At 53.1% G+C, this 23411-nt stretch overlaps 9 protein-coding genes across 9 annotated transcripts; 3 read left to right on the forward strand and 6 right to left on the reverse strand.

The window, feature by feature from the left end:
* Positions 1–1876: 1876 nt before the first annotated feature.
* Positions 1877–3098, reverse strand: B0H65DRAFT_424473 (uncharacterized protein; the record flags this gene model as incomplete). The annotated part of the gene is made up of 2 exons (XM_062824514.1): positions 1877–2173; positions 2349–3098. 2 exons carry the CDS (start codon positions 3096–3098, stop codon positions 1877–1879), a joined length of 1047 nt encoding a protein of 348 aa, XP_062682530.1.
* Positions 3099–4548: 1450 nt separating this feature from the next.
* Positions 4549–6244, forward strand: B0H65DRAFT_149104 (uncharacterized protein). The gene is made up of 2 exons (XM_062821054.1): positions 4549–5595; positions 5711–6244. The coding sequence occupies exons 1-2, from the start codon at positions 4765–4767 to the stop codon at positions 5870–5872; spliced, it is 993 nt and encodes a 330-aa protein (XP_062682531.1). The 5' UTR covers positions 4549–4764; the 3' UTR covers positions 5873–6244.
* Positions 6245–8209: 1965 nt separating this feature from the next.
* Positions 8210–8550, forward strand: B0H65DRAFT_507545 (uncharacterized protein; the record flags this gene model as incomplete). Its single annotated transcript, XM_062828144.1, has 2 exons — positions 8210–8299; positions 8368–8550. 2 exons carry the CDS (start codon positions 8210–8212, stop codon positions 8548–8550), a joined length of 273 nt encoding a protein of 90 aa, XP_062682532.1.
* Positions 8551–9371: 821 nt separating this feature from the next.
* On the forward strand, positions 9372–12095 carry B0H65DRAFT_507546 (uncharacterized protein; the record flags this gene model as incomplete). The annotated part of the gene is given in 7 exon segments (XM_062828145.1): positions 9372–9400; positions 9845–10460; positions 10473–10793; positions 10809–10965; positions 10981–10995; positions 11005–11028; positions 11038–12095. Coding segments are annotated over 7 exon segments (2220 nt in total).
* Positions 12096–13105: 1010 nt separating this feature from the next.
* Positions 13106–14460, reverse strand: B0H65DRAFT_460513 (uncharacterized protein). The gene is made up of 2 exons (XM_062826536.1): positions 14047–14460; positions 13106–13971 (listed from the first exon to the last, which is right to left on the reverse strand). The coding sequence occupies exons 1-2, from the start codon at positions 14237–14239 to the stop codon at positions 13331–13333; spliced, it is 834 nt and encodes a 277-aa protein (XP_062682534.1). The 5' UTR covers positions 14240–14460; the 3' UTR covers positions 13106–13330.
* Positions 14461–15320: 860 nt separating this feature from the next.
* On the reverse strand, positions 15321–16721 carry B0H65DRAFT_149282 (ClpP/crotonase-like domain-containing protein). Its single transcript, XM_062821056.1, has 2 exons — positions 16067–16721; positions 15321–15983 (listed from the first exon to the last, which is right to left on the reverse strand). The coding sequence occupies exons 1-2, from the start codon at positions 16483–16485 to the stop codon at positions 15371–15373; spliced, it is 1032 nt and encodes a 343-aa protein (XP_062682535.1). The 5' UTR covers positions 16486–16721; the 3' UTR covers positions 15321–15370.
* Positions 16722–17106: 385 nt separating this feature from the next.
* B0H65DRAFT_507549 (uncharacterized protein) lies at positions 17107–17802 on the reverse strand (the record flags this gene model as incomplete). The annotated part of the gene is made up of 3 exons (XM_062828146.1): positions 17107–17225; positions 17296–17330; positions 17453–17802. The coding sequence occupies 3 exons, from the start codon at positions 17800–17802 to the stop codon at positions 17107–17109; spliced, it is 504 nt and encodes a 167-aa protein (XP_062682536.1).
* An 838-nt stretch (positions 17803–18640) lies between these two features.
* On the reverse strand, positions 18641–20556 carry B0H65DRAFT_149211 (uncharacterized protein). Its single transcript, XM_062821055.1, has 2 exons — positions 19968–20556; positions 18641–19317 (listed from the first exon to the last, which is right to left on the reverse strand). The coding sequence occupies exons 1-2, from the start codon at positions 20316–20318 to the stop codon at positions 18796–18798; spliced, it is 873 nt and encodes a 290-aa protein (XP_062682537.1). The 5' UTR covers positions 20319–20556; the 3' UTR covers positions 18641–18795.
* Positions 20557–21164: 608 nt separating this feature from the next.
* Positions 21165–22771, reverse strand: B0H65DRAFT_570261 (uncharacterized protein; the record flags this gene model as incomplete). The annotated part of the gene is made up of 3 exons (XM_062830442.1): positions 21165–21680; positions 22320–22571; positions 22600–22771. Coding segments are annotated over 3 exons (893 nt in total), but the record flags the coding sequence as incomplete, so codon positions are not given.
* Positions 22772–23411: the final 640 nt, after the last annotated feature.

The raw sequence follows: 23411 nt of genomic DNA on the forward strand, positions 1-23411 counted from the left end.
GTATCCGGCATTGCGCCGGCTTGAAGCCCGGAATGCACGATTGGCACCTTGGTAGACCCAGTATTCCGATTTGCAACAGTTGGGTTTCCCTGCCTTCGTCGTCAGGCCCCATCTCCCGTGTCCAATTCATGATCTCACAAGGTCCGAAAGCGGTAAGGTAGGTAGGTAGTGTCGTAGGCTGTGATACTTCAAGCCCAGACAATACCAATGGCAGGTGAGTGAAGAGCGTCCAATGTGGCCTCGTTGGCATTTGCTCGAAACATGAATTTCCAGACACCGGGCGATGAGGTACGTGATGTCCAATCGTGGTTGTGGTGTGCCTTGCGAAGTGCCTACCCAACTTCGTATCAGTGTGTGTACTCAACCCGTGCCCCTGGGTTCACTCATCAGCCATTACCGCCATCCGTCATCGGCCCTGTCACATTTGGTAAAGAAATGCTTCGACTCTTCCGGTCCGTATTTTTTCTCAGCACTGTAGGCATAAAGCCCATTGTCAGTGCCATCGTAGCATGTGATAAGAGACGTTGATCCAATGAGCGTCAAAGTTTGCAAGGCAACCAGACCTCCACCTGGCCAGCTCACCGATAATGATTGCCGGGACAAATGCGGAAGTGCTCAATTACAAGGTAAGTAACAGTATTACCTAGTTAATTGATGGACAATTCAGGCGTTGCGCTGGCGGTGACGGCTTGTCAGCAAGTACTTCAGTGGCGCTGAAGGATGAACTTTTCGTTATAACCTGTATCAACATGTAAAGTACTCTGCGAACCCTGTCACTGCCTGTGTCGTCGTTCATGTAAATGTGTGCGCTAATGCAAGGCGGTGACATACTTACCAGCTTGATACTGGGAATCCTGGTGCTGGTTGGCTCGTTGTAGGAAGTATCTCGTTGATGGTTTATGTTGTCTTTCTCCATCATCCACGTCGGCTTGCTTGGCAGAGTCTTGTTTTCGGCTCACCGAAAATTGCGCGGCCAGCTCCGACTCGCTAAGGAAGACCACTCAACCTTATTCTGGTCGATTAGAGCTTGGTAAGTTCTTTCCGTCACATCAATTCGGTTGGCTTATCCCGCGTTTGAAACCCCACGATCCAGTGAACAGGTATGTACCTGTCAACGCGTCTCGATGCCGGCCGCGCACCAGGTACCCAGGTAAGCAATTGGCACTTTCCTCTGGCCACATCTTTCCGAAAAGTCCGATACATAATGACACCGTCGAGATCCAGAGTGCCTGGTTTTGATGGGCAGCTGTCCACCAGACGCCATCTGCAAGCCACTCTCCCGGCCAACCGTTAACTCCGCCACAGCGTGGGAGCCGGTAAGCCGTCTTTCGTCGTCTACCCCGCGAACAAAAGACCTGGGCTTAACAATCACGAGGACGTGCTGAAATGGTGTTGAGCATTAGAAACCCGCTTCCTTTTTGCTCCGGGAGTTCATCCGGACTCTGAGTGTCTGGGGGAACCAGAGGACGTTAAAAGTGGATCCCATGAGTAGGGTCAAGAACAAATCAAATGGAAAGATGAGCAGGGCTCCACCGTTCATTGCATCACTGCCCCTGGTTTGGCGGCTCGCAGGGTACAGCGTTTGGCAGCTTCAGGGGCATGACAAGTGGAGTAACTGCAATGAATAAGTGTTAGTGCGGCGACCCAGATTTGGTAGGCACAGCGCCGACATCTTAACAGCATGACAACAATCCTTTCAAGTGCAACACGCGGGCCTGGTGACAGCATCATCTAGGTCTACACCCCCACATACAAATCACTGGTCGGAGGACGGCGACAACCCCTCAGGTAGTCAGCAGCACTGTCTGTCGTTTCTTTATCAACCAACCACCAATCACCATTCCCAAACAGGCGAACTCAAACTCCAGCCAAAACCTCACAAAATCTCATAATCTTCAACCTGATCCCCAGCGGCGTCCCCATTCCCATCCCCATCCACCCACTCCCACTCCCGCTCCCGACCACGTTCTCTCTGTCCCATCGCTATCGTACACCGAGCACTCCTCTCCTTCTGTTCACTCACCATTCTCTCCTGGGTCGTTCTGGTCAGATTTCCCTGTGCCAACATCCCCTCCAACTCCAACCGCACCGCCAGTCTCAAATCAGCAGATTGTTTGTTGTCTGCATCATTCAGGCTGTTCCTGTCTCTGTTGGGGTCTGCAGTGAAGTGGAGCTCAAAACTGCTCGCCAGTTCCTCTTGCATCACTGAGCTGAAGCTTTGCATGGCTTTTTGCGCCGCTTGTTTGAGTTCCTGGTGGGGGAAGGAGTTAGTACTTCCAATAGGGAGACAGAGGGATGGAGAGTGAGGCTGATGATGATCGGGTATTAGGAGAGAAGAGGAAGCTCACATCCTCACTCCAGACCTTACTCCTCGCCCTTAACTGCGCCAACCTCCTGGCAATCGCACCCACATCTCTCTTCACCTGAAACACGTCCTCCAGAGCAATGGAGATTTTCTGATGAGACTTTCGTTTATGATTGCCGAGCCGGAAGATGAATCGATCCTGCTCCGGAGTCCATGTATCTGTGCAGTTCGTAGCCGTAGCCGTAAGAGTAGAGGTAAAGGTAGAGGTAGAGGTAGGAGCAGAGATGGGTTGTTGAGCCGAAACAGGAGGAGTAGGTTGGATAGACGATGGAACAGCAGAGCCTGGATCTCGGCCAGTGTGAGTCGGCAATTGTTGAGGTACGAGGTGTGCGGATGCTTGGTGTGGTGACCGCGCTGCTGCTGGCGAGAGTGGTGATGATGGTGATGGTGGGAAGCCTGGCGGAACTCCTGGAGGATATCTTGTTCCTGGATATGGCACTTGGACGAATTGGTGGTAGACCTGCCCTTGTGCGCCAGCCATCTCAGACGCCAGGACAGCGTAGGCGGAGGTAGGAGATACGGAGGTAGCATGGCCCTGGGCTGGAGCTCCTCTCGGAAGCGTTTGGAAAGTTGTCAAGATCGGAGAACTCTGACCCTGTGGATGAGACGCCGAAGCCCGGTGTGGTCTGTCAGCTACGACGATGTGATACGGAGGAGGCGGCGAGGATCCAGTTGGGGGGAGGTGGTCCTCGTTGAAGAGGCCGTTTGAGTAGTGATAACCAGGGGCCGCCATTGTTGTGCGTGCCCCCCTAGCTTTCCTTTGTCACGAGTTTAAAGTAGTATAGAGATGAATGTGGTACACAATCTGGCTGTAATACCTCGATTTGGTGTTTTCTTCTACAGTTACGGCATGAACGATGGGTGCCTGGTTCATATAGTCGTGAATTCGGCGTGCACATGCGAAGCAAGTTTCCCGCAGTCCATGTGCCCTTTGCCCCTTACGGATCCAGCATGAGGGTGACAGACGTGAAATCCTCGCGACATATCCGCAGAGCCGCATGGCAGTACGGCCTACTTGAACGTTTCCCAAGGTGTTTATTCTCGGTTGATGCCTAACTGACATGGATGGGACGAAGCATCGGTCAACACAATTCATACCGAAGATGGGACTGCAAGCGGGAGTGTAGCCTGGCACCTCGCCGGCGTGTAGCTTGGATGCGTGTCAGATTCGTGAAGCAAGGACAGCCGGATTGGTTGGATGGTGCTAGCCATTGCGTGAGATAACCTCGGTATTCAGGCCGTCCTGGACGTTTGACAAGTTGATGAGACTCAAGTAGATCGAACTGAATGTAGCCTTGAAGCCTGGATTGATGCAAGGAGAAGCGGCTCTTTGCCCGGGTCGTATCGGTCAAGGTGGGCGTCCATATTCGATCTTGGTGTATAACAAGACTGGACACATGTCAGCGCCGATCGCATCGAGTAGGCAGGCGATATGAAGACGGCGTGCCAGGCTTCAAGCCCAGCGAATAACAAGGCGACCAACCCGGGAATTGTACAACCTCACCAGCCAATCAATGGCACCATGTTGACCCTGCGCCCTGTTTTTGGAGCAATGCCAACACTTGTAGGCTTTGAGCCTCAAACCAAACAGCGCAGGCTTGAAGCCAGGCACGATGCCATCGCTGCCGCCAAGCGCAAGCCCTGGTGGGATGGCATCAAGCCGGCTTTAAGCCCGAGTGGGGGCCATGTCGTGACCCCTGTCCCGCGATCCTGCCACAGGACCTTCTTTGGGAGCAAACTCGTGGCGCGCTGCCATGACAGATGGTTGTCTATTGCCGAACTTTTACCTTATCTTTCTCTGGTGCATAGAAGCCTTGAAACAGAATGATGTGTGGCATCATAATACTCGGCTTGATGCCCGTTTCATGGCTCCCTCCACCTTTCCGCCGCTAGAGAATTGGCATTCCAGCGGGCTATAGCGCCCATGCCGTGATGCTCCGTGGGTATTGCGGTGTAGCAAAGCGTTCTTGTCCTACTGAAGTTAGTAACTCTTTTCCCCTATTCTCTATATCACGATATTCTTCGAGAATGGCAGCACGTACCTCGCTGAGAACTGCTGTCTTTCTTTCAACATCCCGATAGCTCTCCGGCCCCAACTTCGAAGGTTTACTCAACACAGGTTGATATCGATTTAAGAGTCGTCGGCCCCCCGATGTTTGATGCATTTTATGTTGTATTCTCAACAGTTCTCTCAACCCTTGCCTTTGACAGGCCACACCAATCACCGAACACTGTCAAGAATCACCGCGCACCCTCTCATTCGCTCATCATCGGTTTCCGGCCACCGATCCACGCTTGGTTTTGAGCCAGATTCGGAATAACCAGACTACTTCAACCACCCGGAACGCCAAGGATTGGAGCCCCTGTGTGAATGACATTGAACTCAGTTGTCAACAACAATGGATACTCGTCAACCCATCTGTCCGAACCCGGACGACCACGACAGTAGTCCCTGGCCGGCGGACTCCAAACGGCCCATCCACGCTGCTCCGGTCCCTCAAAGATTTGTGTCCATGCCGGCCGCCAACATGGTCCCAAACGGATGGATGCCCGTTCCCGGTTCTCACCCGGCGTTCATCGTCCCGGCTACCCACCAGAATATGGCCGGACACGTTGGAATGGTGCACCACCACCAGCAGCATAACTGGGGCCAATATGCTCCGTGCATAATCTCATCTCCCATGACGCCTCCTAACCCAGGAGCAGTGTATGACGCCCACGGAAGGAGCGGAAGCCTGCCCCAGGCTCACGCCCATGTGGCTCACTGGCCTCAAGGCCAACAGCAACACATGTTATACGTTAACCCGAACCATACTAATCCGGTCTGCTTGCGCGCGCAGCAGTCTGAAAAGGCTGCTCTGGCTCAGTGGTACGCCAGGCTGTCTTTGAGTGAGACTGAAAAGTCTCCCATTCCTGCAACTGCCATTGCCACTGGCACGGCTACTGCCACCTCTGAAGTGCCAGTCCAGCAATTTCCTAGCGTCAAACAGGCTTCGGTTCCGGTTGTCGCAGATACCACAGCCATAGGAGCCACGGCACTGACGGTGGCCACGGGAGCCACAGGAGCCACGAGAATCATAATGGGACCCGACGGCACAACCCTCGTCCCACCTCCTGACCCCGCCCACCCAGGCTGCGAGCTCTCCATGCCCATGGCCAAAGCGATGGAAAACTTCTCCATCCCTCATTGCTGCAATTACTTGCAAACTAAGGACCTACTAAGAGACAAGGTAAGTAAGAAGGGAGACGTTGACTTACTGGAGCTTCTTCTTCTTCTCGGGTTCCCGTCAAGCCCATCATCAAAAGAGAACGGTGCTAATTATGGGGCCTTTGGGTTGAATACAGATCGTGAAACAAGTACTCGAGAATACTCAGGAGAAACTTATGGAACTGCTGCAGAATGAACTGGACAAAATGAGCGAGGAAGATGATGATTCCGACCTTGACTTGGACGCCGAAGACGAGGAGCCGGAACAGGACTCTGGGGACTGGACATTCGAGGGCTGAGACGAGGATACGGCGCCACGCGGTGACGGACATATGGGGGAAAGCCGACCCGGGATATCTGGATGTCTTCTAATGGTGACGGTGGAGGTGGGGGCGTGAAGACATATGTGCTAGGACCTGTTAGGACTGGACTCTCTTTGGTACTTTTTATTGATGCTCTTTTACTTACGTTGTTGTTGTTGCCTCCTACCTTTCTCTTTCTTCTCTCTCTGTTAGATCATTGCAATCAAGGACCACATCGATGTTTAAGCCATTAAAATCCTGAAGACAGAATGCATGATAACAAAAAGACTTGGCTTTGCTCTTGATATGAGGAGGCTGTCAAAATTTCATCTGATCGCCCCATTGGCCAAGATCATAAAGACACTCTTTCCAGGCAGATATCTCTCACCCGTCAACTGATTCACGACTCCTCTGCAGAGCATGGCCCTCCAATGCAGCAGTCCGATGAGATTGATGTGAAGGTTGCCAAACCAAGGATGTCACAACCCACCTCTCAAGCAAGAGCGGGCGAGGGAGCGGGGACGAGGACGACCTGATATCTCATCATGACGATGAGCTGAGGTGGCGAAAGACTGCAACGAAGAGCGGCAGGCCGACGAGGTTAGCTTCCGAAGCTTGCATAGTAGTATCCGGTTTCGGCGTCTGCGTTTTACGCTGGTGGATTGCGCCCTTCCAGCTGTGTTGGGACTGCAATTCTTGAAGCGTCCCTCGAGTCTTAAGCCGGGGGCTCGTTTGGAGCTTCATTCCCTCTGGTTCCTCCTCCTAATGCGTGTGACCTTTGTAGACATCTGAGACGCACCAGGTTTGAGTACGGTTTGAGTACGGAGCGTTGACCTAGCTTGAACTGACAGAGACTCACCAGAGAAGTGCAACTGGCACAAAGCCAAAAACTCCGATGTTGTAATCCTTTCACATGCTGTTGTCATCCCCAACTCTGTGCTCTCAACCTCTTTGGCAACCTCGGCGTTGAGGGACTTCACTGTCTTCAAATTCTTCACACCGCTCGCCTGCCTTTTTTCCGGTTGCATTTGCAGAGGAGCGGGGATCGTAGCACTGAGACTTCATACCATCGGAAGCTACGCCGTTCTGGTCGTCCAGGTGCCGGTCCAACCGCAACCCACCAGTCCTACACAAACAACCAAACAGGTTTCTCCACAGCTGTTAGCCAGTCAGAGCGTGGAACGATCAACAGTGAACTTTTGGCGAGTATCAGTGAGCGACAGGGGCAAGGGTTAACAGCGGTTCTGACGGCGGCTCTGACAGGTGATCGTCACCATTTGGCTGCTGGACCACGAGTTCAGAGCGTGTAGATCTCGGAGAAACTTTATCGGGTGGACGGCAGGCCGGACACGACTCCATCTAGAAGATCCCTTGTCCCCTTCTGCTAGTATGTTTTCGATGCCTCAACTGAAAAGCTGTTCACACAGGCAAATTGCCTCACAGAATTATTGAGATTGGATCCTGCGCCCCTTGCGCCTGAGAGAGGCAGCTCGAAGGAGGAGGACGGACACTTCCTTTGGCCTCTTCACCAATAACATACTCCAACTCCGGGTTTGATGTAACCTCCTTATTCCTTTCGTAGCCCCCAGTGTCCGCCAACAGGCACAGTGCCACAATGGCTGACGTTGAACAGGAGCTGACCAAGATCCGACCCACTTGGATCTCAAACCATGCCATCACCCTCCGAAAAAAAGCGGAAGCTCCCCCGCAACCCGAAGTCTCGCAAGCGTGGTTTTTTCGGGAAAGCTAGCAAAGCGAGGGAACATTGCATGACAAGAGACCGGGGTAAGGCGTCCTGGCGCCGCGCAAAACCTTCCATTTCAGGCGACTTGCCTTCGAGCCTGCATTCCCACATCAACTTCGCCAATCTCTTTTTGCGCATCGAAGGATCGAGCTAGCAATGAACCGCGGGGAAAGCCAAAGGACGGTCCCGTCTATAGTGCAACGGCAAGGACGGGTAAGCCCGGCGGCCCACCAATGTTGCTGCCCAAGAAGTCGGCGCTAGTGGCAAAGCAACCTTACACCAACACTGTGTGTACGGGCCGCACGTTGTTGTTGAGGCATCTGGCATCGTGAAGAAGTCAGAAGTTGAGGCTGGGGAGGCCGAGGCCGATCGTGTCCTGCCATGTGGAACTTGACGATGCCGTTGTGTCTCCGAGTTGCGGTTGTTGGATGAGGAGTCAAGGAGTCGACGAAAAAGGTATAAAGAGGCCTTCTCATCCGCCCTCATCGACGACTTTCCTTCTCTCATCATCCGCATCAACAGCCTCTTCACTTCCAATACTTCCAACACTTCCAACCAACCAACCAAACGACCCCCAAACAACCTTCAAAATGAAGTTCACCACCATCGCCCTCGCTCTCTTCAGCGCCGTCGCCATGGCCCAGGACTGCCCTCAGACCACCCTCATGCCCGAGTGCGGTGTACGTTCTTCCTTCCGATGGCTTGATCTTTTGAGTTTTGAGTCAGCGGTTGACTAACAGTTTCACAGGCCACCTGCATCCAGTCCGCTGCCTCCGCCATCGGCTGCACTGGAGCTGGCTACGCCTGCCAGTGCTCCAAGTCTGCTGAGGTCCAGAATTCCGCTGCCGGCTGCGTTATCGCCAGCTGCGGCCTCAACGTTGCCCCCACTGTCGTGAGCGCTGCTGCTGCCATCTGCAGTGCTTGCACTTAAGCGGTCTCTTGTCGACAACAAAACAACGAAACAACTTCTTCTCACGATACTAAAAGATAACATGAGTGCATGACTTGGGTCTGTGTTGCTCTTGTCCTCTTCGACTGGCTGGTTTGGTTTGGCTGGCTGGGTGTTGGGGATGATCTCCCAGTATTTTGCTGGGAGTGACTGATTTTGGAAGGGATGGCTGTCTGTTTGGCTTTGATTCAGATCATTGGTTCTTCTTTCGAAACAAAATACATCTGACTGCAGTCTCAAACTTGGTTCCGTATTATTGCCAGTGATTTCTGTGACATATCTGGAAGATGGGGCCTGAGAGTTGGTTTATACGAGAGATCGAGGGTCTAAAGGAGAGTTTAGTTCGTGTCGTTGCTCCGAAATCTTGCAAGGCGAGAAGGTCAGAATATCAGAAGGTGAGGAACGAAAGGTAGCAGGTTGAGGTGAGAAGGTGAGAAGGTTAGAAGAAGGTGAGAAGGTTAGAAGAAGGTGAGAGGGTGAGAAGAGGGTGAGAAGGTGAGAAGGTGAGAAGAAGGTGAGAAGGTGAGAAGAAGGTGAGAAGGTGAGAATTGTTTCTTAGATTCTTAGTAGGGCCAGAGGTCATCGCATAGGGCTCTTCAATTGAAAGCGGTAGGCACCATAGAGAAGATGTCAATGACGGGGCAGTGGGGAAGTATTCTGTTCCGAGTTGGATGGCGCAGGGAATAGCATTAAGCCGTACTTAGCTTAAGCATTTGGAAGATCGTCCTGTCAACTCCAGGTCTTGTGTTGAGACGTTGAGCAAGTCTTGTACTCTTGTTAGATGCGGTGGTGGTTGTTCGACGATGGAAGTCGAGGAGGTCTGTGCTTTCTTGTGACACGTGATTTGGCATCGAGCAAACGAATCTAGCGCACAGATCACTTTCAGCTGTGCTGTCATGTCATGAGCTCTGATGGTCCAAGCTCCTGCGCGTTTGTGACGCGGTGATTTTGAAAATGGTCGAGCTTCGGCATTCCACTGAACACCAACACCAACACCATCAGCATCGCCAACCACTCTTTCACACCGTAATACTGCTTCTCTTCACGACGCCATAATACCCAAATAATAAGGCCATGATAACGACATCACAATAGCGTCTCCGTCATTTTTCTGTTGATTCTTCTTTGCTTCTTGTCCAACTTGTCGACTCTCGACGATGCAGTCGACCACTCCCAGAACACGGCGCACGCCGCAAAGTACACAATTTACGTGCGCACAGTCCTTCACTACCACCGTTTCAACACGGGAGAGACGCAAGCTGACTTGGTCTATCAGATACCCTCTTAAGAGCCGAGTGTACGACATCAAAACATACCCCGTCCAGACACCCCAAGGCGCCACTGTCCTCATCTACGGCCACGAAAATGGCGTCGCTCTGATTTGGCGTGGCGGTCGCAAACTCAAGCCATCAAAGACAGCAGCAGATGCGGCGCAAAATGGGGGAAAGCCGGAAGACGCCGTTATGATCATTGACTCGGACGACGAGAGTCCGGCCATTCCATCTACACCCTTCGTGGACAAGCCCGAGTTCGACGACACCGTTACTACCGATGCTTCCTCGCTCGCCGACATTGTCCAAACTCTCGACCTGGCGTTTGGCACAGCCGTCCATCACATCGCCGTATTACCCATGCCCACCTGCACCGTCGAAGACGCAGCCTGGAACGGAGCGCAAATCCTGAAAGAGAACATCGTCTTTGCGGTCACATGCGCCAACGGCGACGTCTTTGTCGTAACACTACCGTTGACGCCTCCCTCAAACGAGAGCAAGGCGCGACCGGCACTGAAGAACAGCCTGCTCGCTGGAAATGCGGGCAAGGGTGCTTGGGGGGAGACTCTCACATTGCTAGCAGGCCAGAGCAAACCCTCGGAAGGAGTAGCCATTACGCTCGTGAAAGAACAGCTAGGGTCGGGGTCATTACAGAACCGTAAGGGGTCGGTAACCCGTGCCATTGTTGCAGCACACACGCGCGAGGCCAGCGGCACCCTGCGGTTCTGGGATGTTCCCCTGGACGCAACGCCCGGCACCACCGCTCGTGTCGAGCCGTTCCAGACTGAGTACCTCCCGTCACCACTCGGCGGCATCTCGTTCAACCCGCTGCACATCACACAGCTTCTTGTTGTTGATCCAGCGCATGCGGTGCGAATCTACGATTACTCCATCCCATCCCTTCCTTCGGACGATACCTCAGAGGGCCCATTCCCTACCCAGGGCTCATGGCTAGTCTCCCTCTACCAGCCATTCGCCCGCGGGACGGGTATGTCCACGTCTCGCAAACCCGTCGTCGGCGCCGAGTGGATGGCCCACGGCCGGGCGGTCCTCGTGCTGCTGGCCGATGGTCAGTGGGGTATCTGGGATATTGACAACGCCAATCCGACCACTGCCTCCTCGGCCGGTCTCTTTACCAAAGCTAACTCTGGCCTCCGTGGGTCAGCAATCACCCAGTTCAGTGTCTCGGGTTACCTAGAGGGAACCGCCACCGGACCTCAGCCCCAGCGCAACATTCCCACTACTACACAGAAATCCGCACCCCTCATTGTCCCCTCGGCGGTTTCCACCACAGCCAACGCGCCCGAAAAGCTCGCCACCATTAAAGGCGGCGTCTACATCTCTCAACTTCCCCTCCCTCGCAACGGCCTAGGCGAAGAGTCTGCGATCCTGTGGCTCTCCAACACCGGCGCCGACCATACTAACCCTATCGTCTGCACCATCCCCATCCTCTCCCGCTTCTGGGACGCCCAGCTGAAGCGAACCGGAGGTAACCTTTGGAACAGCAGCAGCTCCCAACCGTCCGCGCGGATGCTTCGCCTCACCGACCTCAACGCCGGCTTACTAGGCGAGCGCCTCACAGCCGCTACCGCCATCCCCCGCTCCACGGGGTCCCTCACCGAGTCAACAGAAGGCAAGCAACTACCCATCGAAACCCTTTTGCTAGGCGAAAGTAGGTTGGTAGTCATCCACGAAAACGAAGATGCGTTCGATCAAGCCGCCGCAACAGCGACCGCTGGTGCCTCTTCGTCCACGGAACGCCGTCTGATACCCCTACCTGCCCGTAAGAAAGCCAGGCTGGATCTCACGAACGGCACCGCCAAAGCGATCATCGCCCACCCCAAGCCCGAACAACCCAGCTCCGTGGCATTCAACCTCAGCTTGGCCCGCCCGGAGAAGGGGGAGAAACTGCTCAGACCCAAGGCGTTGGAGGCAGCTAAATCCGTGAGCGCAAGCTTTGACGGCGCGGGATCAACACAAGATATTGACGAGGAAGGGGTCGCTGATACCCAGGAAACTGTGGCGTTAAGTGCCTTTGGAGGAGGAAAGAGTCAGAGCCAGGGCCGCGATCCGGGCTTGTTGTTCATCAATGACCTTAACTTTGCCGCGGATGTGGAGGATGATAAGTCGGAGGCGGAGGGCAGGGATATCGAGGCGGAGTTGATGGATATCATGGAGATTGATAGGGAGTTGGAGGAGTTGGAGAGCCAGAGGGATAAGCAAGGGACTAAGAGGGTGTTTTTTGAGGAGGGCTGAACGTTTGGGCTTGACACGGCGACAACACATCTACGAGACGGACGCAATAGCACAGAAAAGGCGCCGTACACTCAGGTAACGCAACCGACGGCGTACAAAACTACATCAGCACCGGTCTGCGGCACCAAGAGAAACGGAACAGCAATGATGAGAAACGATGTGCCGAGTACCTACCTAGGGACGAGACGAGTGGAGGAGAGGAATATGGTAGTTGTGTACAGATACCCGACAATGCTAACTGGCTACTTAAAGGACGTGGGTATTCTCTGCTACCATGCACAAGATATCCTTCAACGAAAGACAATACCAGCATCGTCAATCTTCAGTCGGGCGCGTGGGGACTATTTTGCACCTCTGCTACTCTGCTACATACATACTTGTCCCCCTTTGCTTTGCTTGATCCCCTTTTTTTGCCATACCATTCTTGTGCCGGGCAGCTAACCTATCCACTTCAGCTTCCTCTCCTCTTTTCTCTTCCGAGTTACTCCCTATCCCCTTTTAGCACTCTCTTATACCTTTTCACTCTCCAAATTGCTACTTTTCTCTTAACTCTTCTCAACACACATCCCACATACCACCCCCCCTTTCCCCAAAATTCCGCACGTTCAGGTGGAGCACAAGGCGAGATCAATCCTTGATTCCAAGCTCTGTATTCCGAGCGGTACATCAAACACCGGCTTTTCTCGCTTCGTTTCGTTTCAAGCCCACCACACCCTTCGCGGGGTTTGTATGGATGGGTGAAGAAACAAACAAGCAATAAAGGGGAAAGCTGCCAGCGTCACTTGGTGGGAATTGTACCAAAAGTACAAGTGGTGGGAGAAAGGAGCGGAGCAGACAAAAGTCAACCGTCGGCACGGATCGACTTTCTGATGGATGTCTGCTTTTTGCTTCTTTTTGTCCTGGCTTCCTTCCCTCCTGGACTTTCGTGAGAGGGTCTAGGGGGGGTTGGTAGGAAGTTGGGAATGTGCGCTGATACATTTTGATATCGTTGTCATCACATATGTTCACGTTTGAATGATGAGATCAGTGAGTGATTCATGTGAAATGCAATAAAATTACAGTTCGACTCTTGATTAAAAGGAAAACTTCGTAATAGTCATCATGATGCAATACTGCTGTGCGCGTCCCTGAACGCCTTCCTGCCCTTTATCACCCATCCTTGTGAAAGTGAATGGTCCCGTTCATCCCAAAATGCAATATCCCATCTTAAACACTCCTTCTCGCGGTTGAATCCCTTAAGAGAACTCGGCCTGCTTTCCGGCCTCCTTGGCCATCTTCTCCGTCTCCTTAGCCATACCCTTGGCCTTCCCTTGTCCCTCGCTCACGGCACCCTTCGCCTTTCCGGCAAGCTCGCTGGCCTTACCGCTCGCCTGTCCCTTGAGCTCCTGGGCCTTTCCCTGCACATCACCGCCAGCAGCCTCGTTAGCAGCGCCCTTGGCCTTGCCCGCAACCTCGCTGGCCTTGCCCTTAGCCTCGCCAGCCAGCTCGGAAGCAGCACCGGACAAGTTCCCGCTCGTCGCCTCGTTCGCAGCACCCTTGGCCTTTCCAGCGAGCTCGCTCGCCTTGCCCTTGGCCTCGCCCGTAAGCTCGGAAGCCTTGCCCTTGGCCTCTCCCGCAAGCTCAGAGGCGGCACCGGAAACGTTGCCAGACGTGGCCTCGTTGACGGCGCCCTTGGCCTTACCGGCAATGTTGGAGGCGGCGCCGGAGGCCTTGCCCGCGAGCTCGGAGGCTTGGCCCTTGACGTCCTTGGGGATGGCGTCGGCGGCGTCCGAGGCGGCGTTGCTGGCGGCGTCCTTGGCGCGGGAGGCGAGGTCGGAGGGCGAGGAGGCGTTGGTGAGGGAGTCGGCGGTTTCTTTGAGTTTTGAGGCTACGTTGGCTGTGAAGGTAGGGAGTTAGTATGGTGGTGGAGAGAAAGAGAGGGGGTTTTTGGTGTGGAAGGAGGGGTACGTACAGCCAATGTCAATGCCATCGAGGGCCTTGTCAGAAACAGCGCGGTTGACGGTGTTGAGGGTGTCCTTTACGGTCTCGGCGATGGACTTCTGGAGGGTGACGGAGGAAGAGAAAGCGGCGCGGGGCGCAGAGGCGGCGGCAGCGCGGGGGATCTGGGTAGCGACCCTGCGAGTAGCGATTGTGAAGGCGGACATTGTGATGATTTGTGGGTTGTGTGTGTGGGTATCTTAGGTGTTGGTGTTGTGTTATTGTTCAGATTAGATCCTCTGTTGGGATTCGGTTCGTGGCTGTTGTTATTTGTTTGAGAGAAGACTCCAGGAAATTGTTGCTTAGGTGTTGGATTTGTTTGTGTGTGACTGAATTGAAAGGGAAGAAGGAACCGTCTTCAGATGGAAGATGTTGTGCTTATAAAAAGGTGTTTGTTTGTTCCTTCCTCGCAAGTGATGAACCGTTCCGTCGCGGTGATGTCATAGGTGTTGTTGATGCAGCAGCGTGCAACCCCTGCAGGCCAATGACGTCCTCTTGGCGGGGAACCGGGGGAAGCTGCGAACCTCAATGGCCTTGCCCTTTGTGGAGGTACGTACCTTTCACACATACCAGTCTCCTTGTTCTCCTTTGGTCCAGATCTTCAACTGTCCTTTGGAATTGTTCAAATTGTCCATATCGTGAAGTTCCTGTGCCTTGGTTGTAGGAACGCTTCCACTTGCTACTCCACCGCCAACGATCATGGCTCGCATGTAAACAAGCACGGATCGCCGGAGACAGCTGCACCTCCAGGCTTGACAGCTTTGACAGCTTAACAAGCTGACAGGCCTTAGCTATGATGCAAGTGAAATCTGTCAGAAGAGGAGGAACTAGAAAGCTGAGGCGAGTGCTTAGATTGAGGTTTGTGTATTCAACGCCTGATTAGGAGTGTTGATGTACACTTTCACATGGCAACCATCACGAGCCAAACACAACACAAAACACCATCACACCAGTCATAAGAACCCAACGATAATGTTGACAACTGTCAAAGCTTTGGTAGCCCCCTTTCGATATTTCCCGGCGCGGATCGAGACCCAGAACGGTAGATCGCAACTCGTCAAGTATGTACCGTGGTTGTCACCCATGTCGAAAGCTTGGCACCTTGATGGGCCCTCTGGTGGACTCAATGACGTTACCACTCTGACCAGGGGCATCACAGCCTCAATAGCCTCAACTTACCTTACCTGTTTGAAAGATAGAAGGCGTCACGGCTCCATCTGACACAGACAGTCATTCGGTGTTTGACTTCAACATGGTAATGGTATTTCCAAAACTCACATCACTCTACAGCAACGCATTTACCTTCCCTTGAACACAGGCTTCCTCTTCTCCGCAAACGCCTTCAACGCCTCATCGCGATCCTCCGTCCTCACCACCCTGAGGTACATATCATTCTCCACCATCTCGCTCGGCTCCTGGACAGCCTTGAGCGCGGCCCTAACAGCGACCGGTCCGCCCTCGCAAATCTCCTGCGCCAAACGGACCGCCTCGCTCAGCGCCGTCCTGCGCGCCAGGCTCAGCACCATCTCGTCCCTCGGCTCCTGCTCCATGGCCGCCCACTCCTTGGCCTGCTCCTCGGACTCGGGCGCGACCTCGACTAGGCGGTCGGCCAAGCCCAGGAAATAAGCCTCGGGGGCGCTGACGCGGCGGCCGGTCAGGATCAGGTCGCGCGCGCGCGGGATGCCGATGAGTTGGGGAAGGCGGTAGGTGCCGCCGGCTCCGGGGATGATGCCGAGTCGGGTCTCGGGCAGGCCGACGACGGCGTTGGAGGTCAGGACACGGAAGTGCGTGGCGAGAGCGAGCTCGAGACCGCCGCCGAGGGCGATGGAGGAAATGGCGGAGATGGTGGGGATGGGGAGGGATTGCAGGGAGGTGAGGGCGGTGCGGAGGGAGGTGAGGAAGGCGGCTGTTCTGTTTTTGGTAAGAGAGTTGGTTAGCCATCCGGATGATTAGGGAAAGTTAACAAGGAGAAAAAGAAAAAGGTAAAAGCTTACTCCTCCTGCGTAAACCCCTTGCGCTCCTTCAGATCCGCGCCCGCGCAAAAGCTGGTATCAACAGCCGAAGAGATAATCAGCGCGCGGGTAGGACCCTTCTCGTCCTCGCCGGCCACGCCGCCGAAGCGCTTGTTCCACGAAGCCACGGGCTTCTCCTCGCCCGTCGAGGCATCGTACTGCGAGTGGACGGCGTCGATCTCGTCGCGGAGCGAAGACAGAAGCGCGCGCGAGATGGCGTTGCGCGCGGCGGGGCGGTTGAGCTCGAGAATGCGGATGTGGCCCGAGTTGGGCGCCGGAAGGTTGGTCACCCGGATGATGGGGCCCGCGGGGGCCTCGGTCGAGTAGAAGCGGCCGGCGACGCGGACGAAGCGCCGGAACGACGAGGTCGTGTTGCGCGGGAGGGCGATTCTGACGGCCATTGTGGGTGAGTTTGGTGATGCAATTGGCCGGTGTTGTTGACTTCTTGACGGGAAAGATGCAATTGACAAGGCCCGAGATGTGGAATCGAAATCTTATCAGTGAGCTCGGTCCAAAAATTGGGTGGAGAGCGGCAAGAGCTTCAGCGGGAAGCTGCAAATGACGTCGTGTTTCCCCGGAGATGCGGAGCTGCTAAAACTCCCCCACAACGCCGAGCTTTCAGAAGTAGTTGCACTAACAATTTTCACGCGCCGGAAAACATCTTCCAGCGCCAATTGCACACAAACGTGCTTCTCGAGATGTGAGGCAATCAACCCATTGTTCATTGAAGTTTCTGCCCTTCTATCTCCGCGTCCAGCCGAGTTGTATAACCCGAGATGTCGCAAGTAACCACCATGGCCGAGGATAGCCGGGCGACCCGAATGGGGAAATAAGCTCCCGTCGTTAGCTCTCTCGGCATCTCAGACTAAGACCCATGACCAACCACGTGATACCCCTGATCCTCACCACACTCCTTTTCGTTCTTCCTTTTCGTTCTTCCTTTTCGTGTCTGTGGTCCATCCGTTGTTCATTCCATGTCCAACCCAAGACGACACAAAAGAAATCCGTAAGCAACGGGAAACTCAGTCATCCTGCTCATCCTTCGAGAACATGATATAAATGTGGCCGTTGGTAGCCACGTACGCTCCACCACCAGTCATCTCGGTCTGCGCGCCAGGGATGCCGACGAACTTGCAGGCGTCTGCGTCAGGTCAGGTCTCTGTCAGCGATCTTGTACATATTTTTTTACAAAAAAGGTTGTTGTAACTCACCCAAAATAAGCTTTCCAGCAGCAGCGATGTCGGACCTACACCCACGAATCCCACCCAATCCACGGTCAGCATAAGTCTCACCCAGTCACCCATTCAACTCCCCCAACAACCCAAGTCAACTCCAAAAGACCAAAAAAACGGAAAGAAAAGTACTCACGCAGCAGCAACCTGCTCCCGGCTCCCACCAATCCCCGCCCAAAACTTGCCGCTCGTTCTCTCACAGAGCACTCCACCAGGCGCCGGAACAGTCAGCTGCTCGGTGCTCTTGGCAGCGATCTCATCGAGACAAGAACGCGCGTCGGACATGGTCATGAATCCCTCGGGCTCGGACTCGCAGGTCGGGGTGGTGTTGACTGTGGAGGTCTGACGGCTGGTGACGGTCTTGCGGTGCTTGTTGATCAAGCTGGAGGTGATGTCGCCGTTCATGGGGGTAGGGGTGGCGAGGGCCATGTTGGCGCTGAAGGCGATGAGGCCGAGGGCGAGAGAGGGGATGGTGGAGAACTTCATTTTGGGTGTTTGGTGGGTGGTGAGTTGTAGGTGAGTGGTGGTGAGAAATGGAGGCGAAGGTTGCAAGAATGGCAGTGAGGTTGGTTGATGATGAGGGAGAGGAGAGTTGATGGATGGAAAGGTGGAAGATGGGCTTCTTTTATACTTCTACCTCTAGGTAGTGGTGGATCGTCCTCGTGGTGAGGTTGACGATGAGACGTTTTGCGGCTGCCTTCAGAGGTACGTTTGTCTGTCGTCCAGTCTCCGGGGTTTCACTAATTCGAGCTCATGTCAGAGAACGAGAGAGAAGTCAAAGTCGGTGAGCCACTTAATTCTGGTGTGATTTGCTAATGAGATGAAATGGAGGACCAGATTCGTCCTATATTCTCCCCATCTCCCCACTGATCATCGCGACGAACAGCTCGAATACCCCAAAACTTCGCCGCTATTCCCTTCTCTCATCTGATGTCGTCACTACGAGATCACCAGAGAGATACTATCCGTGATGGACTTCGTGCCGGCCACCCAGATCCCATTCTGGAAGCCACACGCCTCTGCGTTCCACACCGTCAGTATATGCGACCACAACTCAACAATTCTCAGTCCCGCCGACTCGGGTATCAGCCAGAGAAGAAAAACTCACCGATAATTTTCATCGCAGCCTGGGCAATCGCGAATCTACACCACGCCACAGCCATTCGTTAGCAATCACTTCCGCAAAATCTTATCCGGTCTCTTCTTGGCTTTTTTTCTCCTCGTTCCCCCCCTTCCCATCAAACCGCACTCTTCCCCTACACAATACACTTCACACCTTCTCTCTCATTCCGCACAACAACCTCCCTCAAGCCCAAGCCGAGCCTTCATCCAAAACCAAGCCCCAAACAAACTATATTGTCACCACAATGAAGGGGTGGGGGGAAACTTACTTGGTAGTCCTCTGCTCCCCATTACCACTATGGCTCACCCGGAACTTCCCACTACTTTCGGTACAAATGTCGACCCCGCCTTCCGGAATCACGACCTCGTCCCATGGTTCAAGGTTAAATGGATGTAGCACTCGAGTGCATGCGGAACGAGCATGCGGTTGGAGTCGCCTGGAATTATGTTGCATGTGGAGCGTTTTTCGACGGTTGAGTCGTTGGTGAGGTTGGAGGGGTCATTGGGGTTGGAGGTGGTGGCAGTGGGAGCTGCTGCTGTGAGGGTGGTGATGACAGCCCAGAGGGCTAAGGGTGAGAGCTTCATGGTGAGCGTTGTGGTGAGTGTTGCGGTGAGAAATTGTTCAGGTTGGAAGTGATGGGTAGAGAGACAGCAAGTCCGACGATAGACATGGGTGGGACTCTCATCCTTTATACCTCTATCGACTGACTTTCCTCCAATATGTACCTTGAAGACTCGAGTCTCGAAGTTGGCTGGCTCCCAGTCCCACCTCCCTTGATTCCTTGACGAACCGAAGGTCAAAGACGCAAAAAAATCTTGGTTTCGTTGGGACTTGTGACGCAGGCGATGCGGAAATCTGGGAAACTTCCGGTTCCTATCCTGTTCCGTTGGGTCAAGTGCGGTGTCAGCCCGGCCGCCCAGATCAACCAGCTCAAAGTGTACCGGCTTTTTTCATTCAAACCGGATTCATCTAAACGCGGGAACTAGGCTCAACGCAGTCCAAGGCAGGTGCTTCCCCGATCTACTAGACCGTGAGGGGGGTAGGATAAATCCGGTTTGAATTAAAAAAAAACCGGTAAAAAACGAACATATTAGTTTCCGCGGAAAACAACTTGTTTTCAGGTTGTTTGCCATGCCGTTGCCGTGGTTGGCGCTGTTGGTCATGTTGGTTCCGTTGCCGAGGTGGAAGTGACTCGAAGATATGTACCTCTGTGGTGCGTGCTGACATATCAATATTCCCACGCACCTCCCAAACACTACCATGACACTCGGCAATAACAACCGCAACAACCTCTGGATGTGCAAAGAAGTACGTTGGGGGGGGGGGGGGGGGGGGGGGGGGACAAACGTTGGCATAAATTCCAGTTGACTTTGACTTGCAGACCAGAAGAAATGATACCGAAGGAAGTAGCAGCGTAAGTTGACCCTCGGTCCCGGTACAAGGGAAAAGGTAGAAGACTTGGGGGATGCCAAAAGATCTAGAAAAGTGCTTGATTCCGGATTGCGAGAGGAGAAGAAACAAGCCGTACCAAAGCTCTGGGGGGCCCTTCATGACCATATACACATTTCTCGTCGCCCTCCCCGCTGATCTGCTCTGGATCAGTTCTCTTCCCTCTGAGCGGGACTGTCGCTGGTCTCGCTCCTTCCTTTACAGTTGATGACCTCCTTCTTTCCTTCCTTCCTTCCCGGTCAATGACAGTTCCTGCCCCGGTTGATGATAGTCTCTTGAGGTTTCCTGTATCTGGTGGTGCCTTCCATATACGGGGCCTTCCTGCCTGCATCGGGGGGCTCCAGGAAGCTGGAGGCGGCCTGGTTTGACCGACCGCAGAACGGCGATTCTGGGACCTGGGGGTGGTGTTAACATTTTGGCTGGTACCCATTCCCACACTCAAGCACCTTGACAGTTGCCAAGACTTCCCGAGAATTGAGCTGACCACAACTTTTTGACAAACGGACCATCGAAACGAAAGACGAAAATCAAGAAACTCGATTATATCATCAGAAAGAGTGCTCTCTTGATAGTTTCAAGCATGCTGATGTCGAATCTACAATCATTTTTCTTTCATCTCCTCATTTGGTGGAGATATGGGCAAATGAAGTCTTGTTCTTTTCGTTTCGATGGTCCGTTTGCCAAAAAGTTGTGGTCAGCTCATGAAACTGTCAAGGTGCTTGAGTGTGGGAACAGTGTGTTGCACTAACCCTTGGCGCCAAGACCTTTTGATGTAAGAGGAAGGATGGGTCGTTCATACGCGAAATAGCACAGATCTCTACCAAGACACTCCGCGATATTTTCTGCTACAACAATTAACCTGATTGCACGAGTGGCGTAAGATTCTCTATGATGGTCTTGCTTTATGAACTTCCTTCAGTGATTCGAAGAAAGTTGGAGACTTCCTCATCCGAAAGGCCAATCTGGTGAACAGATTTCTGGGTTCCGATAGGTAAGCGATGTGTGTTGGTCGTGTCATGGTGTCATCGTTCTGTTGATGAGATGCGAAATATTTTCCTGGAAAACCAGATGGGGGTAAGTCCAATGTATTTGAGGACTTTTGAATCACGTCTCTGTTTTTGCAACGACTGGAGAGTGTCCAGGGTGCTGGATCCGGCTGAGCTGGAGGCTGACTGTGGCCGTGGGACAGCATCGGTATTTGATCGATGCGCTAAATACAGTAGATACAGGCATTCGTTGACCTATTGTAAGGAGACTGGCATGGAGGTAAATGTTTCCAAGATGTTGTAGTGTGTAACAAGCAGAAATGAGGAAAGATCAAAGTTAGATAATGTATACATCCCTTTCGGGAACAGGCTCCAGATCCTCAACCGACCACCTACTCAAGCACCACCAATAAGTGCCTACACGTTGATAGATGTTGTTGCCTGCGAAGCTGTCATCCAACGTCTGACATAGCATCAGACATATAGCTACCTTTGTTCTCGTATTCGCCACAATGGGGAGGATGAATAATCGGACATGCTCGGACAGCTCGTCCAATGTGTTGAAACGGATCGATTTTCGTACCGCCCCGTCAACAACTCCCTCTTTCCTTTGATCAGGCCGGCCCTGAGGGTGCTCGAGATAGCTAACCCTTGGTGGCCTTAGATGTGGGGTTTTTGAGTCTCTGACATCCCAACTCTCATCGAAGTCGTAATTATCGACTTTCGCATTGGTCAGCCCTTTGATGCTTTTGTCGTTAGGCCACTTGGGCACCTGACTGTCCAGAATCCGTTCAACTAGACGGCCCCTTAAATGGATAACGCCTCCTTTCATCCCGCCGGCTTGGCAATGTTCTAGTTGATGGATGACTTTCGCATCGACGACCTTGCACAGTGGCGGAAGTTGTGGTAGTCCATATATCAAGAAATTAACTTGAAAACCTTCGAGCTTGACAGGCCCTTCCAGCGAGGCCCAAGACCAGGATGGAGCGCGATATCCGTCCGGACGGTAAGATAGCTTTTTATGATTTGGTCTGAGGCAAAGAGAATGAGGAAGTTCTTGACGCCAGATCCCGGCCAGGTAGTCACCGAGACTAAGTCCTCTAACTTGAGCGTAACGTTGAGCAATCCCAGCGAAGGCTATTAGCCGGTCTTTTGTCTCGATAATGCCACAATCGGAGTATATCCGAACCTGTTCAAACCAATGGGCTTGATGGTCCTCCTTTTGCTCAGGCCAAGTATTACTGTCTGCCACGGTAGTAGCGGCTTGGCTGCTTGGCCCGCTTTGTGGACAGATAGATAACATGGCGTTATGATCAAAGCCCCTTTGCTTAAGCATGTTAAAATACTGTAGGCTGCCTCTTTCCCCTGGTTGATATTCGCGGTTAGACACATCCCATACACCCAAAGGATATGTTTCACAAGCCCAGTTTTGTTGACAGGACCACCACATCTGCGTCCGAGCGAGGTCAATCCGGCGCCGAGACAAGCTCGCTTCCTGGAAGACCCAGGCTCGCGAGTGGAGCGGCGAGTATACAATATCTTCCCGCCTCATGTCCACCCACTTAATCGCGAGCCAGAATTTTGACTGTCCAGGCTCTTCCCATTTCCAATCGCTAACTGTAACCTCAAGGGGCGGGATAATTTCAGGATCCCTGTCTCTGAAATTGCTTTGCGAGCTGTCGGCTGCCGCGGTGGCACTCAAGTTTGACAGAGCAGTGCTCGAACACGTCCTTCATCATTGCCGCTTCCTTACTCCAATCCTCCTCGTCGTCTTGAATGATGCAAAGCGAATCGATCCATATATAAGAGATACCGAGCGCCAAAGAGACGAATATGCCTTCTCTGTAGGTGGTTGGCAACTCTTTGATACTGAGGTGCTTGCTCAAGTCCATCATGTTGCTCTTCTGGAGTTTGAGTCTGTTTGCATTTCCCCAGCAGTGTGACAGAGCGGCATATGGATGACGGATAGTCCAGTCTGTTGTTTCGACTACCCTTGTAGAGTGCTCGTTCTCGAGAAGCAAAAGTCTTGTTGGGCTAAAAGAAGAGCTTGAAGGGAGGGACAAGGCGTGGTTGTTGCAGCATTCTGTGAACCAATACTTCAGTAAACCCATCATGGCCGGATCACTCGGAACAGAGGAAGGTGTCGTAATATGGCGATGGTCACCAGTGGCTTCTGAATACAAATATCGTAAGTCAATCACATTGTCCTTTCCCTTTCTGCTACTTTCCTTTTCATCGGTCTTTTTAGGTTGGAGGGCACATGACTTACCATTCTGAATAGGCCGGAGATAAAAATCGAAAAGAAATTAGTGGGGCGATGTTTCGAACTCAAAACGTACGTATCGCCGTTTCTTTCTAAGATTATTAAGATCCTCCAAAGCTTGGTGTAATCTCCGATGACAGTCCACATCATTGATATCGCGACAGATGGCCATAACTTCGAACCGTCCCGACAAGCGACTGGAAGGTTCCGGGAATTTAACGTGTGACCGCACTTCAAAGGTAACTGGAAACCCTTTGGAGAACAAGTAGGATAC

Source organism: Neurospora tetraspora (assembly GCF_033439725.1).
Source record: "Neurospora tetraspora strain CBS 560.94 chromosome Unknown B0H65scaffold_3, whole genome shotgun sequence".
In the NCBI taxonomy this organism is placed as follows: domain Eukaryota; kingdom Fungi; phylum Ascomycota; class Sordariomycetes; order Sordariales; family Sordariaceae; genus Neurospora; species Neurospora tetraspora.